We start from the raw sequence: 22,142 nt of genomic DNA on the forward strand, positions 1-22,142 counted from the left end.
GGTTAAGATCGCGTCGGAGGTTTAGGGTACAGCGCCGTACCGGGCAACTAGACGGATCTTGCGGTGAGACAGTGTCTCGGCCGTCGTTTCTCGAGCGGTTTGTGTACGCTCCGAGGGTAGGAGAGTTAGACGAAGTTGAGAAGCTCAAGTCATTTGTGCGCACTTGGAGCTAGCGTCTAGAGGAAGTTTGAAGTTTTTCTTTCTTTTACTCATGGAGCCAGTTTTCATACTGTATGTAGCTGTATATAAATTCTTCGTTTCACTTAATCAACCCCAACGCCTCGAGTTCGTCAATTCGACCGCCGTCTCCAAGAACTTCAAAACCATCACCCTGCCAGCCTCCTGCCAAATCAACCGGAGCTCGGGCGGTTGGGTTCCTGATCGACACCCGACTTCGGCAAAACGAACAACAAACGATCCTTACTGCTTCAGTATTTCGTCTTCTTTTTCTTTGGGGATCCTAGTTTCGGCATTATTAGTTTCGCATATGACGAAAGCAGCGTACAAAAGGGGGCGCGCGTGTTTACGTTGATTGATGGCGGGACCAGTTTTTGCTTAAGGTTATATGCTCGTTCTTCATTCAAGTGCTTACGTTCTTCATTCGAATGCTTACGATGAAGCGGGCGCATCAGCCCTCCTTACGCCCGATTCCTGGGCAATCCTCCACGTCGGTGTGTGCCATGCTGTAAGAAACATGACGAGACGAACGCTTACGTGCGCTCGGCATTTGATTAGTATTTTTACGTTCATTAACAGCACAACGAAGAGCAAACTCCGCTCTTGAGTGATTTTAGGGTTTAACACGCCGACGCAATGTCGGTGACGAGACGAGCCGCAATGGAGGGCTCCGGATTAATTTTCATCACCGGCGGTGTTTAACGGGCGCCTAAATCTCGTACACGCGGCCCTTATTGTTTTCGCGGCCATCTGAATAGCGACTGCCGCGGCCGGGAATCGAATATGCATCATCGCTTACTCTCCTTTGAAAACATATATTTCGATAGCATCAAGTCAGGGTGTCTTGCGAATGTTCGCATCCTAGAGGCTGCCGTGCATGTAGAAATTTTGTTTCTTCCATAAGGTTAGTACCCGTCTTTCCAGTGCATTTTGTGTAGGCGATCACATCGTCTTCATGTCCTCTGCCGAAACACCACTAAGAATTCACGACCGAGCAATCAGCGTGGAAGACTTACAATGATCTACAACCTCCTTAATTTAACTTTCGACAGATCCGTAATTTGTTTAATCGGAGACACCTTGCTGGATATGTAATACAGAATGTAATAAATCATCTTTCGCACTGCCAAACTCTCCTGATGTGTTAACAAATCTTCACTCACAGGAAAGCTTAAAGCTCTTGTCAATGAAACAAACTCTCACGGGCCACAAAAATGTATTAGGTGGAGTTAAATTGAAGAAACAAATAATCTAAAAATAAAGAAGTGCCAGAAAAACACCGAAGTTGCATAACTATCCCAACAGTTCCCCCTAACCAAGGCGTTATCGGACGCTGTTGTAAATTCAAATGCGGCGAAGTTCCTCTTTCTAGTGTTTACCGCAGACGACCAGAAAGCCACAGCGAAGATTTCATGGAGGCCGCACCAATGTCGAGGAAGGTCTTCTCCTGCCGTGCTTCTATGGGCTTCTTGGGAAGCGGCGCCAAGGTTGTCTGCAACGAACGCCTCAGGTCTCCTACGGGACGTTTGCGGCCATTCTTGGCTACTGCTTTTAGTTCTTGAGCAGCTCCCTCCAGCTCTTCTGGAAGAAAGTCAGCAGCGGCCACAAAAAGAGCCATCAGGATAGCCGTGACGGCAATCAGCAGCCTCTTGAGATTTTCCGGAGCCATTATTAGCTGCGCCACAGTGTCGCCGAAGCGGGCGGCGCTTAAGGCAGTCCCTATAGCTGTGCTCCGCGCGGTAACGGGATACATTGCCATGTTCATCAGAAAGTACGCCATGTACGTTGAGTATCCCGCTACTCGCACGAGAGTAACCATCGCGTCTCTCGCTAGCGTGCGTTCACGCGTGTAAGTGGCGGCAAGCAAGGTCATGGAGGAGCTGAAAAGGATCCCGGTGAGAATGACGGCCCGTTTCACGCCTACGCGTGGCAGGTAAAAAGAGCCGGCGAAGATAGTGACCGCACTTAGGGTGAGGGCCAAGAAATTCGTGGTATCGCCGATTTCGACTCCTTCATTGTAGATGAAGTTCTCGAGGGCGAAGGCAAGTGCAGCCCACATGTAGCATGACAAAACCGTGCGGCCTCTCAACGTCGCGCCGCAAAATCTTTGGGCTCCTGCCTTGTGCTGTTTTGGTTGGCCAGCTGCTTTTAATAGCTCATCGCGACTGCGAGAAACCTCAACGCGGTTAAGACGGGCGGCGCGCAAGGTTACGCGCTGTGCTTCCGGTATGCGACCGCGAGCTATCAGCCAGGCAGGCGACTCGTTCACTGTGTAGTACAGCGCCAGCAGGAAGGCAGTGGGAACCATCAGGGAGAGCTGAATAGTCGTCCACCCTCCACTGATTAGGTTGGCGATAAACAGTATCCCCGGAACTATTACGACGACCGCTGCTGCAGTGACCACTGTGTAGGGTACAAGCATGTTCGGGGTCGAGACCTCATAGAGCAGTGCCCAGAGCGGAGGTACAAGGGCGCCGGTAGCCGCGGAGACGGCGGTGCCCACGGCTACGAAAAAGTTGAGGTCCTTGGGCAGGCTGCTGGCGACACCCGCTATGAGAACGACGGGCACGGCAAGGAAGGTGACGGTCTTACGGCCCACGTTGTCCGCTGCGACGCCAGCTGCCGGTAGGGCGATCATGGCTCCCAGGGCGTAGGCGATCCGCACAAAGGAACGAAGCCAGCTGCGGTTGCAGACCAACTTCCATTCGCTGACCGCGTTGTTGCCAAACGGGGCCAAGTCGAACTCCCACGAAGAGCAGGAAACCACGGAACTGTTCTCGCCGCCGTCCGGTGGGTCACGCACGAGGCAGTGGCTTGGCTCACCATGGTCGTCGAGTGGAATAGCGAGCGACTTCCACTCGTCCACACTTAGGTTGGCGAAGGCGACGGGCCGCTGGCACCAGTGGTCCATGACGCCGGCCGTCACCTTGAAGCTTTCGTAGTGCAAAATATAGAGGCAGCTTCCGACTGCAGTGCTCATAAGGGTGAGCAGCTGGAAGAGGCCGTTTCCGTACACGTGTTGACTGTGTCGGCGGGACTTTAAACCGGGGGATGCCTCGGTGGTCGGAAGGGCACAGGCTCCCATAGCACCTGCTGCCATACCTCTGCTTTCTCTTTGGGATACGGAACTGGGGACGGCCTTGGTGTTCGCAAGGGCGAATACTGTTGATGATGATACAGCGCTTGCTTCTGCCGTTCTACTTTCTATACATCTGCAAAAAGAGGTGGCACATTCTCAGGGCTTGCATAGATGGTATCGAAACTGGGTTGGTTTTAATCAGCCAGTAGAGTAGAGGACTAATTAAGTTCAAAATAGAAAGCCCATGCGTGCTATAATGCGACGATTTGAGACAAAAATGGTAATAAACGTTTGTCCCTACGAAAGTCATGCAATTCTAGTAGGCACGTACAGTTTCCTGCGTTTAAAAAATGGGTGCACTCGAGTCAATAAAAGTGAAAGCTTAAATGAGCACCCATATAATCAGCTTGCCGTAAACTGACGAAGACTTCGAGGGAAACCACACTGGGGCCGATAGTTGTCCGAAAGAACAGGTCTATCTATGATCCGCATCGTGCGGTGACGTGTTAGATGTTCCTTAGAGTTTGGGGGCTCACCCGTTGGGAGAATAGGCCAGACAAGTGCTATAACTCTGAAGGGCGGGCTAGTTGGTGACAATTCATAGCTGTAACTTTTGCGCACACAAAAAACGAGGACTAAACGGAGACACGAAGACCAGCGCAGTGCTATAATCTTGCATGAAGCGGAACAATCCAGTGTTCTTCCGAGCATATCAAGTGGTCTTGGTTAGTCGCTCTTTGAGTTTACACTTCCCCGATGTCTTCTTAATCTTGCGTGCCTGCCCTTCCTCCGTATTGCGAACAAGAGATCCGGTGATACAGCTGTCTTTTGAGCCCTCTACTCCGAACGCACTTTTCACGCGTCGACAAGGAGCACCAACGAATGAATCGTTTTCAAAAAATAATGCCTCATCCTGAATGTACGAAACAGGATGTCCAATGGAGCTGTCAAGAACAAATCATGCACCCCTCCGTTTAACGACTACGATGGTTGAACGCGAAGCTTCCTCGTGATGGAATCCCGCACTGTAAGTAATTGCTGCTCTGGAGATATGCACCCCTTTTCTACAATGCCCACAGCAACTATCCGGTGTGCACTCCGTAGGCCTAACGTTGGGGTTCGTGATGGATGGCGTGCATCGGTACCTGCTTCTTGGCGATCGCTTCGACCACATCGCAATCAAGCAACCGAATGGGCGTCGGCTTCATAACGCGACGGACTCAGGTTGTATTCTGGCCACGTGAAGCGTGTTTTTGAACTTAACCCACGATCATTAATCATCATAGTCAGAGAAAGTTGGCTTTCCTGCTGGCAGTTTGGCGTACAACGGCATTAGTGAGGACACTGAAGTTTCGCGTAAATAAACACGGCCTTGGGAAGGTATACAATGCCTGGAATGCATCCAGGGGCCCGCAAAGCTTGCCATGCCAGACACGCGGGGAGTGGCCTGTCACACTACCGGAAACGGGGGAGCCTAGCTGTCAACTTTTATTTTAGTGCCGGTGTGTTCTATTTAGCTGATTGTTAGTGCCAATTTGTTCTTGACGGCGCGTTTTCGCATGTAGCACAGGTGTGGGAAGATGTTAGGTTTGTGGTGCAGGGTGGCATTCCAGGAACGTGGCGCCAGTAGTTTTCCGCGGTATCCCGTGTGTTTTTCCGCGTGTGGGTTATTTTGCTGTGTTTACTTTTCGGGGACCATGTTACGGGCAAGCGGCATTGGCACCGTCGCGCGTGCGTGAGGATGAACAGTTCCAAACAAAGGTTCGTTTGTTGAGGTAGCCCCGTCTGCGGAGGCACATTAGCGGGTTTTGGAAGATGCTGCAGATAGGCGGTACGGGCTGCATCAGGAGAATGTCGCGACGGACGCTTCGGGTGCTCTCCGCGTTCGGGCGAGGTTTCTTTCTTGGTAACAGCGCAAAATAAAACAGGACACAAAAGAAAGAAGGAACGGACACAGCGCTGCCGTTCCTTCTTTTTTTTTGTGTCCTGTTTTATTTTGCGCTGTTACCAAGCAAGACAATGTACCAACTCGCCCAGTCGTCTGTTGAGGTTTCTTTGGTTGTTTTTTACTTACCCTAATTGTTGTTGAAATGTTACTTTTTCCTGGCGATAGGAGAGAGTTACCAGTGTTTCGGGGTTACGAGGTCGTTCTCGGTCCCGGTGTATGCACGGATTGGGTAATACAACCAACCAGATCCGTAGAGATTCTCATTGGCATGGGCATCGTTTATGGAGCGTAAGTGGCCGAATATAACCGTGAGACACTAGGTATCGGGCTAGGGTCCTCGTGGTTTAAGTGCTATGCACGGGGCACCGTCGCTGACTGGGTTGCCGCGTGCACAATGTTATCCGGTTCAAACGTTTATTTGTTTCTTACTTTATTCAACTTCAAATTTTGAATACATATATAGCTTAAATGTACAGTTTTGAATACTCTTAAGTCTTGGGTTGCATCACCGAATTCTTAAGACTGGCCTGTCATGTTTGTTTTTTCTTTCATTTACGTAGAGGCCCGAAGTGAGTGTCGACGCATCGGCCTAGAGGGGCCGAGGGGGGTGATCCGCTGCAGATGCAAGCATTTCTATCAGTGCATCTTTTTGTTTTTATCGGGGGGCAGCGGATACCGCTTAGCGCTTCGGCGGGAACAGGGAATCGGTTGGTCCTAATTCTCGGAAGCATGCGAGGGGCGGGGGCAATGTGGTTTTTTATCGGGTGCGTTGAGTTTCCAAGCGGGGGCGCGGGAGCGGTAGCGGTAGCGCAGCGGTCGGATTTTAAATCGGTGGCTCGACTCGTCACGAAGATGCGAAATGTAAAAGCGGCGGTGACGGCTTTCTTTGAAACAGTAACACGCTCTGGTTTGTTTTGAAATGGCTAATTTAGTGATGACCGGAAATAGAGCGTCAACTGCGCACTAACTCGTCGTGAAATAGTTCATTGTTTAGTTCGCGATTTAGAGGTAGCACTTCACATTCCAAAAACTCAGTTCCCCTATCACAGTTCCCGCAGCACCGCACTTCCAACAACAGTCCCTTCAACTCTGCACTCACAGCACCCGTCCGCACCACACTCCTCCTTCCGCCATCTTCTCCATTGATGTCGATACGGCTCCGATCTCCGGTGGGCTCCCTCCGCTTGATCGCGATGCCGCTGCCGATCTGCCGATGGGGTCTCTGCCCCCTCACAAATCTCCCCCCCCCCTAATCCATGCATGAGAGTTTCCACGGCGGGTGGTACATGGCAAGTTGTTCAGCTTTTGCTAACCCTTTAGGTTTCCCAGTAAGGGGATCTTTGAGGGCATACGTGTTTTGCCCTACACGGGCTGTCAGCACAAAGGGGCCTAGCCGTCTGTGTGCAAGCTTTGCGGTGAAACCTGTTCGTGCATTGCTCAAAGGGTGAGCAGTGCGAAGCACGAGGTCTCCTGCCCTGAAGGCAAACGGTCTACCTGTCCTGTTGTACTGTCGCTGCCGGAGCTCCTTACCGTGGTCTTGAAGCTGTTTGGACATTTCGAGGGCATCGTGTAGGTAGATCTCCAGCTCCGCTGACAGTGCATAAGAAGCGGACGGCGAGGTGTGCTCACTGCTCAGTTGTTGGCAATCAGCCAAAGGTGTTCGCAGCTCCCGTCCATAGCAGAGGAACGCAGGAGTGAAACCTGCGAATACGCTCTCTGTGGTGCGCATAGCAAAAGCTACTTCTGGCAGTCTCTTGTCCCAGTCTCGGTGAGATGCACAGTAGTTGACGATGGATTGCTTGATCATGGCATTGCGCCGCTCCACTGGCTGGGCTGCTGGTCTGTAGGGCAGTGTGTCTCTCGTCAATGTCCCGATGCTTGAGGACACCTTTCCAGAGTTTGCTGACGAATGGCTTCCCCTTGTCGCTGGAGATGGCCTGGGTGTGCTGTGACGACAGAACACTTCGACCATGTTGTCAACAATAGCCTTGGAGGTTGATGCTCGGACTGGGAATAGCTCGACAAATTTTGTGAATGTGTCGAGCACAACCAACATGTACTTGTGTTGCCGAGGCATTGAAGGCAGTGGCCCAATGAGGTCCACGCTCAGCTGCTGCATGGGTTGTGTCACCCAAGTGCTGTCCATGAGGCCCTTTGGCTTCTGGCGGTCCGGCTCGAGCCTCTGACACTGCTGACAGGCTCTGACATTGCGAGATGTGTCCGAGACAAGGCCTAATCACATAAAACGGCCCCGGATCCGCCTCAGGATTTTGAACAAACCTGGATGGGCGCTAAGTTAGTGGTCGTGTTCTTTTTGGAGAACCAGGGCCCTCAAGTGCTGTGGCAGCCAGACAACCCACTTCAGACCTGCTGTGTAGAAGAGAAGTCCCTGGGTGATATGGAACTGTCCTGAGCTAAATCTCGAATGCGTTTCGCTTCTTTCGTGTCATCGGGCAAGCACCCCTTCTGAAGATACCCTAGCAAGAGCTGCAACAATGGGTCTTTCTGCTGTTTTTCCACATGTTTGCCCGGCTCGCAAAGCACAGAGGTTTCAGTCGAGTTTACCAGGGCAACCTCTTCTAAGATCATGGTCGGCGGTGGCTCTGGTGTTTGAATGGGAAACCAGTCCTCGGCTATGCTAGGCGGCGTTGGGTCAGGAGAACCTGTCGGGACCCGGCTCATGGCGTCGGTCGGGATGTTGGCACGGCATCTACGGTGCCTCATCACGCAATTAAGACACTGCAGTTTCAGGACCCACCTCTGTACTCTGCATGATGTATGCTCCGTGCTGAACATCCATGCCAAGGATGCATGGTCCCAGTGAATCTGAAAGGAGGAGAGCTCTATGGAAGGCCGGAATGTATTAACTGCCCACACTACGGCCAAACATTCCCACTCTTGAGCAGTGTAGTCCCTTTCTGCCGTGGTGAGAGTTCTGCTAATGAAGGACAGTGGTCTGAGTTCGTCATTCACCTCCTGAAGCAAGACTGCTGCGATTCCTGTGCCGCTGGCATCAGTGTAAATGATAAAAGGCCGGTTCAGATCACGCAGGGCTATAACAACATCACTGACCAGGGTTTCTTTACTCCTGAAAGGACTGCACTTTTGAATGCCGCCAGTTCCAGCGTGTAACTTTTTTGAGGAGCGTTGTGAGAGGCCTTCCTTTGCCTGAGAAGTGGGGTATGAAGTTCCCGTAGTAACCCTCTAGTCCAAAGAACCTCTGGAGTTCCCTGACTGTTGTGGGCTCTGGGAAGTCTGAAACGACCTGCACTTTGTCTGGATCTGGAAGGCAGTTCCAAGGAGAAATAACATGGCCCAGAAATTTCAGCGACTGATTACAAAAGGACACCTTAGCTGAATTGATCGTAAGATTTGCTGCTTCAATCCTGCATAGCACCTCTGAGATGTGCTCGAGGTACTCCGCAAGTGTGTTGGAGTAGACCAGTACATCGTCCAGAAAGCCATACAATAGCGGTGCCTAATCCTCTCCAAGACCCTCTTTATTAAGGCCTGAAATGTTGCTGGACCACGTGCAACGCCAAAAGGCATCCTTTTAAACTGGAACATGTCGCTGAGGCATATAAAAGCAGTCTTAGGCCGATGTTCAAGACCAATGGGAACCTGAAAGAATTCCTGGGACAGTTCCAGGCTTGTAAACAACTTGGCTTGAACTAGCTGTGCGAGGACCCTGTCAGTACGGGGCATAGGGTGCACGGGCACTTTGGTTCTTGAATTTAGAGCCCTGTATTCAACAGGCACCCCTTAGCCACCCGTTTTTTTGCCCACCAGAACAGGCGCGCTGGCTCACGACCCCGTGCATGGTCGATGAGATCTTGGTTCAACAATTTATCCACACCCTGATCAAGAATCTCTCTTTTGCGGCCATTGGCAGGGCGTAGCTTGCAGCGTACAGGAGAATTCGACCCAGTGTCGATATTGTGCGCCATTTTTGGCGGATACCGTGGGTGTGCAGTGAACAGATGGCCAAAGTCATCTAGGAGCTTCTGCAGTTGTGCCTCGTCTACCACATCACCGTCAGCTGCACTGTGAGACTCTTGCGATTCGGCATCCTCTAGCTGTGTGGCAAACAGTGCCGCGAGCGGCTCTGCCAGGTCAAGGTCGTCTTCACGATCAAGTTCACTGCTGGGACCCAGCGAAGTGACCACGGGCATGGGCTCTGTAGCAATTTGTCGGGCCTGTGTGGCTTGCCAAACTTTACAACTGGCTTTGGGTAAATGCCCAGGGTCCAGCCCCCTAAGCCCATGCGCAAATAAATGTTGGCAACTGCCAGAAAGTCTCGCCCGAGCAAAGCGTCGTGGCATAACTCTGGCATGAACAGAAAATGCTGTTTCCTCGAAAAGCCTTCCCACTTAATGCGGCAGCGCACAGCTTGAGCCGTCTCCGACCATCCTTTTGAGAGGCAAAACGTGCGCTTTTCCTCCCAGATGGTAGCCCCAATAGCTTGGCAGCACTTAAGGCCCGCGCATTCATCAGGCTGACACTAGCCCCGGTGTCTAGCAGCGAATAAATGGCATTTTGTCCAACCAGAATCTCCAGCAACGGTTCTCTGCCCCCAGCTGTCACCAGTACTTGGAGAAACGAAACGTAGCTGCTTGCCGCAGGGGCAGCTACACAGGGCCGTTTCCCGGCAATCCACTTGCCTGTACCCTGGGCGGTTGCAGCTGAAGCACCGCGAACAAGTTGCGCAGGTCGAGTCATGTGGCCCCATCCGGCACACCAATGGCATTTCACCTCGCCTGCTGCTTGGTTGCCTCGGGGCGGAGGTCCTGATTGCCTAGGAGGTGCGCCGCCGTGATGTAGCACTGTGGCCCCAGCGAGGAGAGGCGACACGGTCTTCCTCCCCGCTCCGGTGCCTGCTGTGGTGGGAGGCTTTGCAGTCCGCCGGCTGTTGGCAGCGAAGGATGCAGCTCCAGCGTTTGACGAGAGGCCATCACTGCAGCCGGCTGGAGTGACCACGTGTATGGCATCGAGACATTTGGCATGGCCGCCACGTTAGTGCAGGACGCACAGCCGGGAAACACGTGGTCAGCGGCTGCCTGCGTGCTTCTTGGCGGTGGCAGTGCATAGCGGAGACAATGCCATGCAAGTTTCATTATGGACTCTGCTGCCGCAGCCATGTCTTTCAGATTACCCAAAGTTATTCCCGCTGTCAAATCCTGAAACGTAGGGTGCATCTGACGGCGGACCCTCTCCACCTTGTCCGCTTCAGGGACGGATTCGCCGATGCGGTCATAGTAATTCGCGATCACGTGAATGAAACGCTTCAAATTTTCAACGGGGTGCTGCGCTCGCTGGTCGAGCTTAGCCTTTAGTTGGTGTAATCGACACCCACGAACTCGTCCTCGAACTCTGCCGCGAACGCGCTCCATTCGGAGAAGCACCCGACAGAGCGCCACCACTTTTTGGCGAGGCCGTCCAACGCCGCTGGCAGCAGCTGCACTCGGGACTCCGTAGGGATGCCGCACACGTCGCACTACTCCTTGTACCGTTCAAGAAATTCCCTTGGCGACTGTCCGCCATCGTAGCCCACGAATCTGGGGAGTGCGATGGGAGCATGTTTCAGGTTGAGAATGTCGTGGCCAGCGTGGCTCAGTTGTGGATCTCTGTTAAGCCTAGCTGGTGCAGACACTCCCGCGATGGTGCAGGTGGCATCGTCCGCTGACGGGGCCACGAGTATTAAGTTGCGAATTTGCGTGGCAAGGCGCTCTCAGTTCTATCGGTGTGCCCGACGGGCTGTCCCGAAGCTGCTGTAGAACTTCGGGTGGAATTAACGGCGCTGGTGGCGTTGCTTCCGAGCCGCCGATGTTATTCATTGTGGCCGGCGACTGGACCAGCCCCACTTGTTGTGAAATGGTTTATTGTTCAGTCCGCGATTTAGAGGTAGCACTTCACAGTCCAAAAAAAATTACACCCATCTCCCCGAAGGGAACCATGAGTAGGATGCGGAGCTTCATGGGGGTTCCGTTTGCGTTTCCATTATGTTTGCTAGCCAAATTTGGTGGAAATGTTGTGAACCCCGTAATGCTCATATATCCCACTCATGGTTCCCTTCGGGGAGATGGGTGTAATTTTCCTTATTGTATGCGTATATACGCGAGTGAGACGGGATTGAAGTGGTATCTAAAGGTCTTTATTTCGCTTTGCACGTCTTTTTACTTTGAGTATGACGGCCTTATGGTTGCTGAAGTGCACAGTCAGTGGATCTCGTAGCAGCGGTTGTATGTAGTCGTCGCCGTTGCAGTTGGTAAAGACGAGATCGATACACGTTCCGTGGATTCTAGTTGGGTGTAATTGCTGTTGGTGTTTGCGCTGATGCTCCCACTTAATTGCGTCATCACACTTACTGACGGGGCTGTTCCTTCCATCCTACTCCACCTGAACAATCAGGGAGTCAAGCGCAAGCACAATCGGAGTTGTTGTTGTTGTTGTTCCTCTTCTATAGCACGTACCCACGTGGAGGATTGGCCAAAAAAAAGTGGTGTGCGGACGCCGGACCACCGCCGACGCCGCGGGACATACCCCCGAGCATAAGACGCTCGGCATCTAAAACCCAGTTCCCACATATCAGTTCCCACAGCACCGCAGATACAATATCCCAGTCCTCTCCAATCCGCACTCAAAGCACCCGGCCGCACCCCACTCCTCTTTCCGCCATCTTCTCCCTTGAAGTCGATGCCGCTCTGATCTCCGGTGGGCTCCCTCCGCTTGATCACGATGCCGCTTCCGATCTGCGAAGTAGACCGTCGTCAGCTATGTGCCTTCGATCAGCCAGGCACCTTCAACATCAACTTCATCAACATCGCCCGATTCTATGAATTTCAACTGGAGCCGTGATCTGGGTCGCTCGAAAGGCTTCGGGCTGGCGATGGAGGGGCTACTCCATGACTGGGGCGGCATCCTCGTGAGAGGCACCATGGTGCACAAGCTCCGAGTTGCACCGACCATAAACCAAGATCCGGGGTGACATTTTCGTGAGAGAACGCGGGGGGGGGGCAGGAGCTCCAGGCTGCAGCGACGAGTAGGACACCCATTGGCCGCACAGGGCTACACTCGCTGAGCCAGCACCCGGATGGAGCGACAGCGGCCGTTCGAGCATTCAAGTGAACAAGCGTCGTGGGTGAGGCTACAACGAGGGTCGTCGGAGTGTTCGAGGCGAGCCTCGAGTGGAGCGACAACTTTGTGCGAGACCCCTGGGAGCGCGGCTCCAACTCAGCGACCAGAGGGTGAGTCGACGACGTCGCGTCAGGCAGGACAGCGGTGTGACCACAGGTTGGCCCTGATTTGTTTTCTTCGGGGTCACCATCAGAGCCGTATGGCTATGGTTTGGGAGATTGAAGAGCGTCGATTTTAACTGGCTCTCAGGAGTGCACTGAATCCGCTAGAAAAGTTGAGGCTACCGGGTAGTCGGGGCATTGGCGGTCTGTCCGATTGGTCAGGTGATGAGCTCAACTGACAGTCGGAAGTGCTCAACTGACGGTCGGAAGGACCGGAATCGCTTTTGAAAAAGTGGAGCTTCGTCGGAATGGTGAGTTGACAGAAGATATCCGCAAGTCTAGCCGGATATTGACCGTGTTCGCTCCATTGTGGGCGTTTCGGGCGCCTCAGAATAAAGAGTGTGAGTCCGAAGCGACACACGTAGAACCTCGGGAGCTTAACGGGTCTGAGAGGGTAGGTGAGGTGGCTCCGATTGTAGAGAATCCATGTAAGCGCTCCCATAGTTGTGGAGGCAAGTAATGAGCTGTGTTCAGTTGATGAGCAGGCGAGTCCCGTTGTCCAGCAGCTACTTAGCATGCCCGTTATCACGGAAGAGGTTCTGACTTCTCAAAGAGCAGCGGCCTTAACATTTACCGTTACTCGAGTAGACGCGGAAACTGGGCAGCTCTACGTTTCTGATGCAGCAGAGCCGTGGTTTGGGGATAACGCCACTCCTTGTGCAGACATAGCGCAAGCGGCTGACCGCGAGGAACCAGTTGGAGAGGGACTGGAGCCAGTGATAGCACTGAGCGAGTGGGCGGGGGGCAGCGCGCATGTTCCTCGTGGAACGGAAGTTAGCCACAGCTCACACCAAGGCAAAGCGCCATGACGAAACGAAGTCCCACACAGAGTAACGTCGGTTCCACCAAACGGAGGTGGTGCATGTCGCATGCGGTGAGATGGGTCAGCTTATTATTACCCAGAAGTCCGGAAAAGTCAAAAGCACTGACGCACCAACGCAACCTGCCCGTAGGTTAGTAGTGACAAAGCTGAGAAAGCGAAAAACGGGGTAAGGTGTAGCGTTGCACGTACGGCAACGACGTACTCGCTTCCGCAGAGTAGGGTGCTCCTTTTATCCCTGGAGCAGAGGACACTGCGAGCCTCACCATGGATTGTTTAGTGTCAGCTGGTGGGGAACGGCCATGGATCATTTTCCGAGTGACGGTCGTTGTGTTCCGTCGCGAAGGAAGCGTGCACGGGAATTGTAACGTGCGGTAAAAAAATCGGACAGCCAGCGGTGGTTTGCGCACGTTCGCTTGTAAATACGTTTCTTGTTATGATGTATTGGAGTCACTAAAGTCGAAGGGTTATGGTCCGTCTCGCTTGTAAGTGTCCTGGTCCTAGATTTCTCATTACTTGAATCTTGAGTCAAACGTTCATCTTACGCATCGGTGGTTGTTTTCGGAGTCTTAGCTAGCATTGTATCCGTAGTTGAGCGTTAGTGAACTTAGGTTAGCGTACTGATGGAGGCAATTGGTGCCAGTTTGCAATAGATGAATTTGGATATCGGGTGGTTGAGCTTTCATTTCGCGCGTTGTATCTGTAGGGTCGCCCGTTTGATAGGTTGAACAGCGCGTGGGGTAAGCTAGAGAACTTCCTTCCAACGGAAGGGTTGAGTGGCTCCCATTGTTTTGTTGGCATTGTGGGCCGCGCATAGTACAAGTGTGGCCCCACCCTGAGAGTGTTTGGTGGTGTGGATGCCTTACTGTTTGAACTCTCGCAGCGCACCGAAGTGAACCCCTAGCCAGGCTGAACACTTAGGAGTTCCTGTTGTGCATTCTTAGAGTCATGCGCGAGAACGCGAAGAGACGATGCACTTTTTTTAGACGTTTTGTAACTGCTACAGAAGTACCCGCAGTTTGTGCCTTTGGGTTTGTCGTGTGTCTGTTTCTCTCTTTAAAGGTAGAGAATCATTTCGCAAGCATAAGTAGTGGTATAGTGGTTTGTATTGTTGCTTCTGTTGCTTTTTCAGTGTTCGCGTGTGTGTGCTGGGTATCAAGCGAAAACGTTTGTGTGTTTCGATGGGCTGAATGCTCTCGCCTTTTTGGAGGATACTGAGAAATTTTTTTATGTTTTTTATTTGTTAGTGAGTGTCCTCTTGGACAGTTTGCATTCTGTGTCTAATATCGTAATCTTGGAAGTGCTGCATGCAATGTAGGTTCTCTACATTGGGGTCTGCTTTGTTTTCAGTCTTTTGTAGTTTCCGATTCTATGGTTTATTATAGGTTCCGACTAAGGACGTTTATGTTGTAGGTACAACTAGTGAACATAGAACATTTTTGGTGAGGAGGTGTTAAGTTAGGGAGTTGCATCGCTCAATCCGTAAGACTGATCTGCAATATTTGTTTTTGCTTTCATTTACGTAGAGGACCGCACTGAGTGTCGACGCATCGGCCTAGAGGGGACGAGGGGCGCGACGCGCCGCATATTGAAGCACTTCTTCCAGTGGATTTTTTCGTTAGAACCTTGGTTTGGGCTTGTTGGACACAATGTACCCCATGCGCTATACAACCTATAAAACCGGCGGCCCTACAGATACAACGCGCGAAACGAAAACTAAACTACCCGATATCCAAGTACATCTTTTGCACACTGGCACCAACTGGCTCCACTCAGTACGTTAACCTAAGATAACTTACACTCAACTACAGATACAATGCTAGGATAAAAGTCCGAAAACAACCACCTATACGTAAGATGAACGCTTGACACAAGATTCAAGTAACGAGAAATTCCGCACTTCTGAGTAACAATAAGTTCGCCCTTCTCACCGCAGGAACACGGTTATATCTTGGTAGACTCGCGGATGTTATCTGTCGACTAACCATTCTGACGAAGCTCCGTTTTTTTTTATAAGCGATTTAAGCCCATCCGACAACCAGTTCAGCCCTGCGCTCATCACCTGACCGATGGGAAAATCGCCAATGTCCCGAATACCCGCTAGCCTCGCCTTTTATAACTCACTCAGGGACTTCCTCAGAGCCAGCTGAGCTCGAAGTTCTTCGGTATCCCAAACCATAGCCTTATGGCTCTGATCGGAGCCCCGACCTTTCGTTAGCGTAGTGGCCCTGGTAAAGTCGAAGAAAACAAATCAGGGCCCACCTGTGGTCACACCGCAGTCCGGCCTGACGCGACATCATCGACACGCCCTATCGTCGCTGAGTTGGAGCCGGGCTCCCGGGTCATCGCACAAAGTTGTCGCTCAGCTCGAGGCTCCGCTGTATCTCTCAGACGACCCTCGTTGTCGCCTCACCCACGACGATCGTTTACCCAAGCGCTCGAACGCCCGCCGTCGCTCGAGCCGTATGCTGCCTCAGCGAGAGCAGCCATATCCAGCACTGGGCGTTGTCCTTGTCGCTGCAGTATGGAGGTCCTGCCCACTCGGGGTCTCTCACGTAGATGTCTCCTCAGGCCTTGGCTTGTCGCCAGTGCAGCTCGGAGCTTCTGCTCCCTGGGGCTCGGGGCCAAACACATCAGAAATGTTTGGCAGTGCGAAAGATAATTTATTACGTTCTGCGTTACATGTCCAGCAACATGTCTCTGATTAGACAAATCAGATGTGTAGAAAGTTGAATTGGGGAGGTTGTACACCATTGTAAGCCTTTCTGGATGGTTGAGCAGACACAAATTCTCAGCGTCGTTTTGGCAGAGGACATGAAGACAACGTGATCGCCAATACAAAATGCACTGGAAAGACGGGTGCAAACCCTATTGAAGAAAGAAAATTTGGTCGTGCGCAGCACCATCTAGGATGCGAGCAATAAGCAATATAGACTGACTTAATGCTGTAGAAGCAATTGTTTTAAAATGAGAGTAAGCGAGGACTCGGTTTTGATTCCCGGCCGCTGCAGCCGCTTTTCGGATGGAGGCGAAAACAAAACGGCCGTGTGTACGAGATTTCCGCGCCCGTTAAACACCCCCCATGCTAAAAATTAATCATCGACCCTGCACTACAGCGCGCCTTATCACCTGCATTGCGTCGGCGCGTTAAACCCTACAATAAATCAACAGCACAGTAATCTCTTGGTGGGTCTGTTAATGAATCCGCAAAATACTAATAAAATGTCGAGTGGACATGAACATTCTTCTCATCATATTCTTTACAGCATGGCATGAAGCGACGTGGAAAATTGGCCAAGAATTGGGCGCAAAGAGGGCTGATGCGTCCACTGCACTTGACTATAAATTAGATACTTACGCAATAAAATGAAGAACGAGCATATAACCAAAAGCGAGAAGAGGTCGGTTCGTCAATGAACAAGAACACGCGCGCCCCCTTTAGTACGCTGCTCACGTTATATGCGACACAAATAATGTTGAGAATAGGATCCCCGAAGAACAAGAAGAGGAAATAATGCAGGCCTTCAACGGTGATGTAGCATTCGGGGATATTGTGCGGCGGTGGGCTGAAGAGAGCGCTGCACATATACATCAATTATGTACTTTAGTTTGCGTTCGATTTCGTCTTCTGGTCGCGAGTGGCGTAGATATACATAGAGTAAATTTTCCTGCGTGACTCTTCCGTTTGCCGCGAGCTGCTGTTGATAAACAATCTGCAATGGCGTGCGTCTCTTCGCTCTACCTCGTTGGTATGTTTGGGCCCCGGAGACCCCAACACACGAGGACTACTCGACACGGGTGCGAATAAGAGATCGTTTCTTTCACGCTAGGTTCACGCGAGAGAAGGAAATATAAAATGACCGTAATCGCTAGACGACGTAGATGGCAAACCATAAAGGTCCAAGCCAGCCTCCTCGGCCATGACTTGGAGCAGTAAAAGCTACCGTTGCCAGCGTGACAGCGCGTAGCGCCAACCGTGTACGCTCTATAGAGCACCGGTACCTCGCTCATATTTGTGACGCAACGGCTACGACATGAAAAAATGAACAGAAAACTGGAGAGAGTGAGAGATTTATCATTCGCTGGGCTATGTTGTAAAAAAAACAAAAAAAAACGCTTCCCATGGCCAGAATCGAACCTGGGTCCCTCTCGTTATGAAGCCGCCAACCTTTCGGTTGCTCCATTTCGCGAAGCAAATGCCAAGCGAACGCCAAAAAGCAGGTACCGATTCGCACCGGCCATCCCAAACGACAACGTTAGGCCTACGGAGTGCACACCCGATAGTTTCTGTGGGTATTGTAGAAGAGCGCCATTTCAAATATCGTACAAGCGCTGCTGCCCGGAGGAATTGGGGCGGCGTCACATCACGCCGTCTACCGATTATGGCCATGTAAGTCAACCTAGCATGAAATAAACACTTTGTTCTTGGCACCCGTATCGAGTAGTTCTCGTGGGCTGGGGTCCTCGGGCCGAAATATAACAAGGTAGGGGTTGCATAATCGGCTTTCATGTTCGCGATACAGAGCAAGGCCAGCCACGAGAGAATTTGTATGTTTTTATTTATTTACTCACAATGCCCGTAAATGCCCTCGTGAGGGGTATTACATTGGAGGTTACACAGCACACCTATTGTATTAGCGCAACAAAAGGAAGGATATAAAAAATAAAGCAAAAAGAAACAGGAGTTTTCAAGCTTTAAACGTAAATAAATAGACACGGTAACCTCTTAAAGAGGGACAATGCAAAATTCAATACATGATAACAACATAAATGCAGGAATTTTATACAAATGGTTGAAATTCAAGCACGTCACGATGTGCAACATATGAGCACAACAAAAAGAAAACACAAAGCAAAAAGAAAAATGTTCAGAGCACGGTAAAAAGCCCGAAATGGGAGCAACATGTTACGTTAGCTCTATAAATATTTCCTGGAATTTCGTGTTGTCTTTTCGAGAGGCGATATGAGATGTTAGATTTTTTCATTCGACTATGATACCTGGAATGGAAGACCTGGCAGAAGCAGATGAGTGGCAATTTATGCATTTAACTTTGTAGCAGTGGTCGCAGTGATTGAAAATGACGGGAGGTGGCTAGAAGAAATCATCTCGAAGGGACCGAGGCGACGTGCTAGATCAGGCAGTTCGGCGCGACGTTTTCGTGCTGCGATGCTAGAATTAGGTGAGTAGGATGAATATATGACGTCATCAGCACTGTTTTACAGAGATGCGATATCAGTTGCGATGTATACCTGATGTGTGCCAGAAATGGCTGATGCCTATTCAATGTTAGGGCGTATTAGTGTAGTAAAGGCAAGTTTGCGAATGTTAGACAGAGCATGTTTAAGGTTACCCTTTAAAAAACCGAAAGAGCGATTAGAGGAACCAAGGGTGTGTTTTATGTGATAACGCCTTCACACGACAGGTTGTAAACAAATTCTCATATATATATATATATATATATATATATATATATATATAAATATATATATATATATGTATATATATATATGTATATATATGTATATATATATATATACAAGGTCAATTTCACTATTATTGAGCACGTAGGAGGCAGGAAAGCGGGAGGCGCGATTAGTGAAGGACATTCACTTTGTTTTAGAATGGTTTAGGCTCATTAGGAAATATAAGCACCACGCAGTTATACTTTCAGTTCAGTTTGCCAATCTTTACGGTTATTATCACAAGACCTTCTTCGGTAAAACACACAGACATCAGCAAAAATCTTATTCAGGAAGAGGCACAGGATGGTAACTCATTTATATGGATTGAAAACAGTAACGGCCCTAGTACGCTCCCCTGGGGAACTCCGGAAGGTGAAGTTTGAAAGAAAGGGTACAAGTGTTGGCAGACGTGAACTGTAGGCCTGATTAAAGAAAATCTTTTACCCATGATAAAATGTTAGAGTGAATGTTAAGCCGACAAAGTTTAGAGAGGAGCCTGTAATGTGGAATGCGGTCGAAAGTTAGAAAGTTTTTGAAAAGTGAAGAAAAATGGCGTCAATATGGGATGCACCGTCGAGAAATGAATGAATATAAGGAATGAAATCTGCGAGCTGTGTATCACAAGAATATCCTCTGCGAAATTCGTGTTGGTATTAAATATAATGTTACGATCCTCCAGGTAGTTGATACTTTGTGTGTGTATTATATGTCGGAGGAGTTTACAAGTGTTACTAGTTCACTAAACAGGATGGTAGTTTAGGGGTGAAGAGCATTGTCCAGATTTGAAGATTGGAATTACTTTCGCAATTCCCCAGTCATGGGGCATGCAACCTGTGGATCAGGATAGGGCAAGAAGAGCTCACAGTATAGGACAAATGCTAGCGTATAAGTGTTTGACTATTTCGTTATTTAAGCCTAGATGATCAGAAGCGGTAGATATTTCAACTCTATTGAGCAATGAAAGTATTCCCGCTTCACTGATTATTATTTCTGGCATATTGATATCCGTAGTTAGGTTAACTTTAGGGCATGATGTGATGTCTTCACACGGGAATACTGATATGAATGCCTTGTTTAAAACCTCTTGACACTGAGACATGGGAATAGGATCATATTACAGACAGTGAGGACGATGTGAGGATGGCTAACGGGATTAATAACACTGCCAAAATTTCTGAGGGGTATTTTTAAGTCATGTTCGAAAAAATTACGGTTAGTTGAAACAAGCAGTGACTGATATCCTTTATCGCATTAATTATAACGCAGCCAGCTATCAGAAAAGTGGTGTTTTTTGGCACGGTGATGAAGGCATTTCTTTTTTTTTTTGTTATTGAGGTGTTGGAGCCGCTGGTTATACCAAAGAACGTGGTTTTCAGTTTTTATTGTGATGGTTGGAATGAGGCAGTCGATTAATAACTAATGACAAATTACGATTAACAAGGCGTCACGGATGTGAGTTCTCTAGGAAAGACAAAAAACCACTTGATTCGCTCAGAAAAACACCTTATCGCTCTGCTTCATACAAGATTACAACACTCCTCTTGCAACGACCTAAATCAGGGACCGCACTATGCGGAACTGCGATCGACCTGTTCTTTCGGTTTGGTATTTTTTTAACGCGTGGTGTGCTTCGCAGCTTCCAGTGTAGCGAAGCCAGTAATAAGCACTAATTTGAGCCTGCCTGGTCATTCAGTAAAGTGTATGTCTATTTAAAAATAGATTTTTCATTTAAAAATCAATATTGGCGCAACTATAGTGGCTGACTGAAATGCAAAGCGCACATCCTGTTTTCATACCAGCTGTGCAAGCTCGGAAAATGTGGCACCTCTTTTTTGGACGAAGAGAAGGAAGAAGCACCGAAGCAAGTGCTGTAACATGGCCGCGGTTCAAACTTCCACAGGCGGTCTTCGTACAATCTCTACTTGACCCTTTAAATGTGGCCCTCTTGGGGGATTTCGTACTTGATGGAGTCCCGTTCTAGATATCTCTTTCGGTAAAATTGTCCCCTCTAATGGTAAATTACTACCTCTGAATTTTTTGACAGGCCTCCTACAGGATCATCTGAACGGTTCCTCTTCCCACGCCATTATCGCAACTGATGCCTCTGTCCGCAAGGAGAAGGCAGGCGTGGGTATTTTCCCCCTGGTCTAGATTCGGCTTTTTCCCTCCGGTAAACAAGCTTTCGGAATTCTTTCTACGCAGAATTTCTCGCAATAATCTTGGCCCTTCGTAAGCTTGCTTCTTATACGCAACAGGAAATAATTCTCACGGATTCATTTTCCGTTTGCTCGGCGCTTACTTCCGCAACCTCATGCCCCCTTCGTCTAGCTCTCGCTTCTTTATCACCTTCTTCCGTCCGATAATTTCGTTTGGTTTGGGTGCCTGGGCATGCAGGTATCTGGCTTAATGAGTCGGCGGATGCCCTGGCAGGAAGGGCATTTGGCGGTCCAGTAGTGGAGGTTCTGCCACCCATTAACCTCATCACTTCGGCTCGCTTTCGTAGGCTATGCTTACTTAGAACTATGCCTGATTCTGTTTCCAAAGACTCGGAGCTCGAGCACCTCTGGTACTCATGAAAGGGCAGTATAAGCCGGTAGCGAGCTTGCGAAGTCAGCTTTACTAGCTGTCGCTGTCGTGTGACAAATTTAAATTTTACTCAAAGCAAAGTAATCTGGCTCCGCCGCCGCTATGCGCATTCTGCAACGAACCAGAAACGATTGACCATTTCTTCATCTCCTGCCAAGGGTTCTTCTCTACACGATGAAGGTATTTAGAAGACACATGTATCCGGCTGAACCTCCCATTGTTTTTAACACCGATTTTATCATTCGAGGCTGAATTACTGGGCTTCTTCCAGGGTGATCTTTGCCGAGCGTTACACTCATTCATTCTAGAATCAGGCCGCATGCCATATTAGCTATTATTCGATTCTTTTCGGTTCGCCTGTCAAATATACGCGGCAACTATGCACGGCATTAGAAAGTCTGCAGGGCCATACGCCATCGTGATGTTGATGCCAAGCGCTCCAAGGAGTATTTTGATGAGTCTATTCGGTTGATTATAGAAGTATGGAAGGTTCAGCCTGAGCCTCCAGAATGGTTGCTTGTGATGGAAACATGAACGACCATGACACAATTTTAGTCGGCTTTCTTCTACCCAGATAGCAGTTTTATTGTTGATGTGTGTATTGTCAAAGTAAAGAAATAAAGAAAGAAGAAGAAATGGAGCAGCCGAAAGGGCGCCGGCTTCATAATGCGACGGACCCAGGTTCGATTCTCGCCACGGGAAGCATTTTTTCTTGTACAACATAGTCCAGCGAATGATATAGGCCTCACTCTCTCCCGTTTTCTGCTCATTTTT

General features: G+C 49.8%; 1 protein-coding gene across 2 annotated transcripts; it reads right to left on the minus strand.

The window, feature by feature from the left end:
- Nucleotides 1-1,232: 1,232 nt before the first annotated feature.
- Nucleotides 1,233-15,803, minus strand: LOC144175039 (solute carrier family 22 member 7-like). 2 transcript variants are annotated; one of them, XM_077704072.1, is made up of 2 exons: nt 15,582-15,803; nt 1,233-3,389 (listed from the first exon to the last, which is right to left on the minus strand). In XM_077704072.1, exons 1-2 carry the CDS (start codon nt 15,617-15,619, stop codon nt 1,553-1,555), a joined length of 1,875 nt encoding a protein of 624 aa, XP_077560198.1. In that variant the 5' UTR covers nt 15,620-15,803; the 3' UTR covers nt 1,233-1,552. The 2 variants fall into 2 exon arrangements, 1 of the variants encoding a protein (XP_077560198.1); XR_013323590.1 differs by lacking the exon at nt 1,233-3,389 and adding an exon at nt 11,346-11,953.
- Between the last annotated feature and the right edge of the window lie 6,339 nt (nt 15,804-22,142).

This window comes from Haemaphysalis longicornis, unplaced genomic scaffold (assembly GCF_048455015.1).
Source record: "Haemaphysalis longicornis isolate Haplotype H1 unplaced genomic scaffold, Haemaphysalis longicornis Haplotype H1 scaffold_3, whole genome shotgun sequence".
Taxonomy (NCBI): Eukaryota; Metazoa; Arthropoda; class Arachnida; order Ixodida; family Ixodidae; genus Haemaphysalis; species Haemaphysalis longicornis.

Excerpts from the sequence above, each read along its gene's own strand:
- LOC144175039 (XM_077704072.1), bottom strand. The coding sequence starts at position 15,619 with ATGATGTCGCGTCAGGCCGGACTGCGGTGTGACCACAG. Across the intron at positions 3,390-15,581 it reads GGACTGCGGTGTGACCACAG|ATGTATAGAAAGTAGAACGG; the intron begins GTGGGCCCTGAT and ends CTCTTTTTGCAG.